The sequence below is a fragment of the Theobroma umbraticum genome, unplaced genomic scaffold (assembly GCF_002168275.2).
Source record: "Theobroma umbraticum cultivar Fairchild unplaced genomic scaffold, ASM216827v3 scaffold_147.0, whole genome shotgun sequence".
Taxonomy (NCBI): Eukaryota; Viridiplantae; Streptophyta; class Magnoliopsida; order Malvales; family Malvaceae; genus Theobroma; species Theobroma umbraticum.
In genome coordinates, this window is record NW_018397259.1 from 6,039,767 (window position 1) to 6,042,950 (window position 3,184).

Consider the following 3,184-nt stretch of genomic DNA (forward strand, 5'->3'; position numbering starts at 1 on the left):
CATTTGCCTCAAGGGAACAAGGGTCTGGATTATTTTTTGGCATTGCCTTTGCGAGCAAGAAAACCTTTTGTAAGTTGATGACGATTTAGGGTTGAAAAAAGGAGCATCTTGTTTGTAACACTCCGGACAAGGCTCACATCACGTCCAAGTAAGATCACTACCTGTGTCAGTAATAGCTAAAATCTAAAATGGTGGTGTACAGATTGATATATTCATGAGATATTCACCTTGATTAGTGCTGATATCTGATTGAGCTTCATTTTTTAAGATACAGCTTGGAGTGAAGTGATTGACACGAGTAAGAGATCACTACAGAGCATTAATTGTTCGTTGTGAGGTAGTTTCTAATTGGTTCTAGAAATGGGACTTTGGAGAATCAAAATGGATCAATTCAACACTAAAACCGCCATTCTGAGCATCTACAGAAGGAAGATGAGAAAGAAGTAGCAAGAGATAAAGGTTGCCAAGGCAATGGAAAAGATTGAGTGATCATTTTCAACTGCCATACTTGCAAGAAATACAGAAGAATAATTGTGGGCAATACATTACACGTAGGTTTCAACAAAGCTTATATAGAGGGAAAAAATGTTAGGGTTCAATCATGTTGTGAATGTATGAGAAACAAAGGTTACAAGATTTCCTTTTATGGCAAAAGGGTTGTGACCCCGAATACATTAACATTAAGATGAACATGCTTTAGTTGTTCCATGCACCTTTTGTTTATTCTGTTAGTCATAATTGATATTATCATTTGGCTTGAATGCTTTTCTAATTAAGTTGATCTTTGATTACAATGATGACTCTTATTTGGATTCATGAAATCTGATATTTATATTCAATACCAAATTTGATAATTGTTTCCCTTTCTATATATAATTCTTTAATCATAGCAATCTTAGCACAATTACCAAATTTTATCACTGTAATTTATTCTTTTTACTTCCATTTCACTGTAATTTTATCGCACAATTACCTTAGTCAATGTATAATTATTGGGTAATATCAATAAACACTTATTTAGCATACTTACCTAGGACAAAAAAATATAATTAACACTAGTTTGCTACCATGTTGCAATATTATGTAGATTTTAAAGTATTCACAAGTGTATGGTATTCAAATTTCAATGCTCAAATGCCATATTAACTATGTTTTAATATCGAATCAATACCATATATATAAAGGAATGAACAATATAATAATCAAGATTCATACTGTATATATAAGGGAATGAACAATGTAATAATCAAGATTCATTTAATAATTACCTAACAAATACCTAACTTAAGTCAATATTTAATTGTTAGATAATATCAATAAACACTTATATATATAAGGTACTCACTCAAAAACAAATATATAGTTAATATTAATTTTTCACTAAGTTGTGATATTATATGGATATTAAAGTTGAGTTTAAATTATAGTACAAACTTCTCTCAATCTTTCTCTATGTTTTCATATTATAATTTTTAATATATATATATATATACACACACTTTTTGGTATTAAAATTTATACTAATTTATCAATGTTAAAATTTTTTTCATTAAAAATATCGAGCTAGAAAATTTGTATATTTAAGGAATTTTCTTTTTGGCACATAGCAATAAAAATTTATTTAATGAACAAAAGGTGAAAGAGGGAGCCAAAACCTTATGTTCAAAGGAATTTAAATCAGACCAAAAGAGGAAATAAAAAAAAGTAAATAAATAGAGAAATTAGAAAGAAAGACAGAGATCTGAATAACATAGAGAATATCATTAGAAACAACAAACTTGAACGTACATGTGCTGATAACAAAGGAAATAAACTAGTGATTAACAATATGTAACATAACATCGAAAGCTACAAAGACATTGCAGAAGATGCCAAGCTAATTCTTGGAGCAATCGGTGGGCTTAAACGAGACGGTCTGCTTCTCAGTATCATAGCCAACCAAGAAATTCATCTGTGCCAAGTTACCATAGATTGCAAATTCCTGAAGAGAACTGAAGGTAAAGCACGAAACTGTGTCTGAAACCAAGACAAAGGTGTTCAATGGAGCCAACTTCACATCAGCATTAGTGAAATGAATTGTAATGTTTGGAACTGCGAAGTCAGTTGTTGCATCGTAGCATAAACTCAAACCTTGGGGACCATCAACCCTTCTTGCATTAATCTGGCTAGCCACGGCTGATTCCAATTTTGAGTAAAAATCTTCTGGTAAGAGAGTCAATGTAGTGCCTGAATCAATGATGATGTTACCGTCATCTGTTCCCAAAGAAGAACCTGTAAACTTTATTCTGTTGCTCCCAACACTGACTGCCTCCAGGGTGAGGAAGTAGAAAGTGGATGGGAATTTTTTAGTCAATGGAGTAGAAACAACCCCAGCGCCTGAAACAATAGCATCAGTGCCAAAGTTCATTTTGTTTGATTCTCCTGCGTCGGAGAGTGGCAACAAGCAGTATGAGAATTTGCCAGCTATGGAAGTCCCCATTTGCGAAATAAGTGAAACATCACCACCTCCAAGGCCAATGATGCCTGAGGTATTCTCATCGAAAGTCCCATCATTGTTGTGCCCGCATCCAATGATTGTTTTCGGAAAAGCTACGGGGCGACCCGTTGTTGAGGGTAAGGTGAGTGTATCAGCGGCAACATCACCATTTGAAAAAGAGTTATCACCATAAGTGACTGAATATCGGCAAGTGTTGTTACTAGAACAAGAGGTTCCATCAAGATTCTCACATTGGCTTGCACTGCAAGAAAAGGTTCGGTAAGTGGATGATTTGCTAGGATCAAAAAGAGGAGCGTCTTGCTGGAAACACTCTGAACAAGGCTTGCATTGAGTCCAAATAAGATCACTTCCAGTATCAGCAATAGCAACAATATTAAAAGCTGGGGTGCCGATGGATACATTCATCAGGTATTCGCCCGAATCGGCAATAAGAGCAGCGTCTACCGCCTTTGTTGAGATAGAACTCGGCTTGAGTCGATGTGCACGATCGAAGGAACGACGCAGGGCATTGGCTACGCGATTGGAGGCAGTTTCCAAGGGATTGTACAAGGGAGACTTCGGGGAGTCACGGTGGATCAACTCAACACTAAAACCACCCTTCTGAGCCTCAATAAGGCAGAAACAAGAGAGAACGAGGATGGCGAAAACAATAAAGAACATAGAGGTAGTACTGGCAGTAGCTGCCAT

At 35.5% G+C, this 3,184-nt stretch overlaps 1 protein-coding gene and 1 pseudogene across 1 annotated transcript; both read right to left on the bottom strand.

Annotated features, from left to right (window-relative positions):
- LOC110414888 (aspartic proteinase CDR1 pseudogene) overlaps positions 1 to 468 on the bottom strand; it is a 3,137-nt pseudogene extending 2,669 nt beyond the window's left edge.
- Positions 469 to 1,876: 1,408 nt separating this feature from the next.
- Positions 1,877 to 3,184, bottom strand: LOC110415682 (aspartic proteinase CDR1-like). Its single transcript, XM_021427376.1, has one exon. The coding sequence runs from the start codon at positions 3,182 to 3,184 to the stop codon at positions 1,877 to 1,879; it is 1,308 nt and encodes a 435-aa protein (XP_021283051.1).

Coding starts and splice junctions, on each gene's coding strand:
- LOC110415682 (XM_021427376.1), bottom strand. CDS start 3,184: ATGGCAGCTACTGCCAGTACTACCTCTATGTTCTTTATTGTTTTCGCC.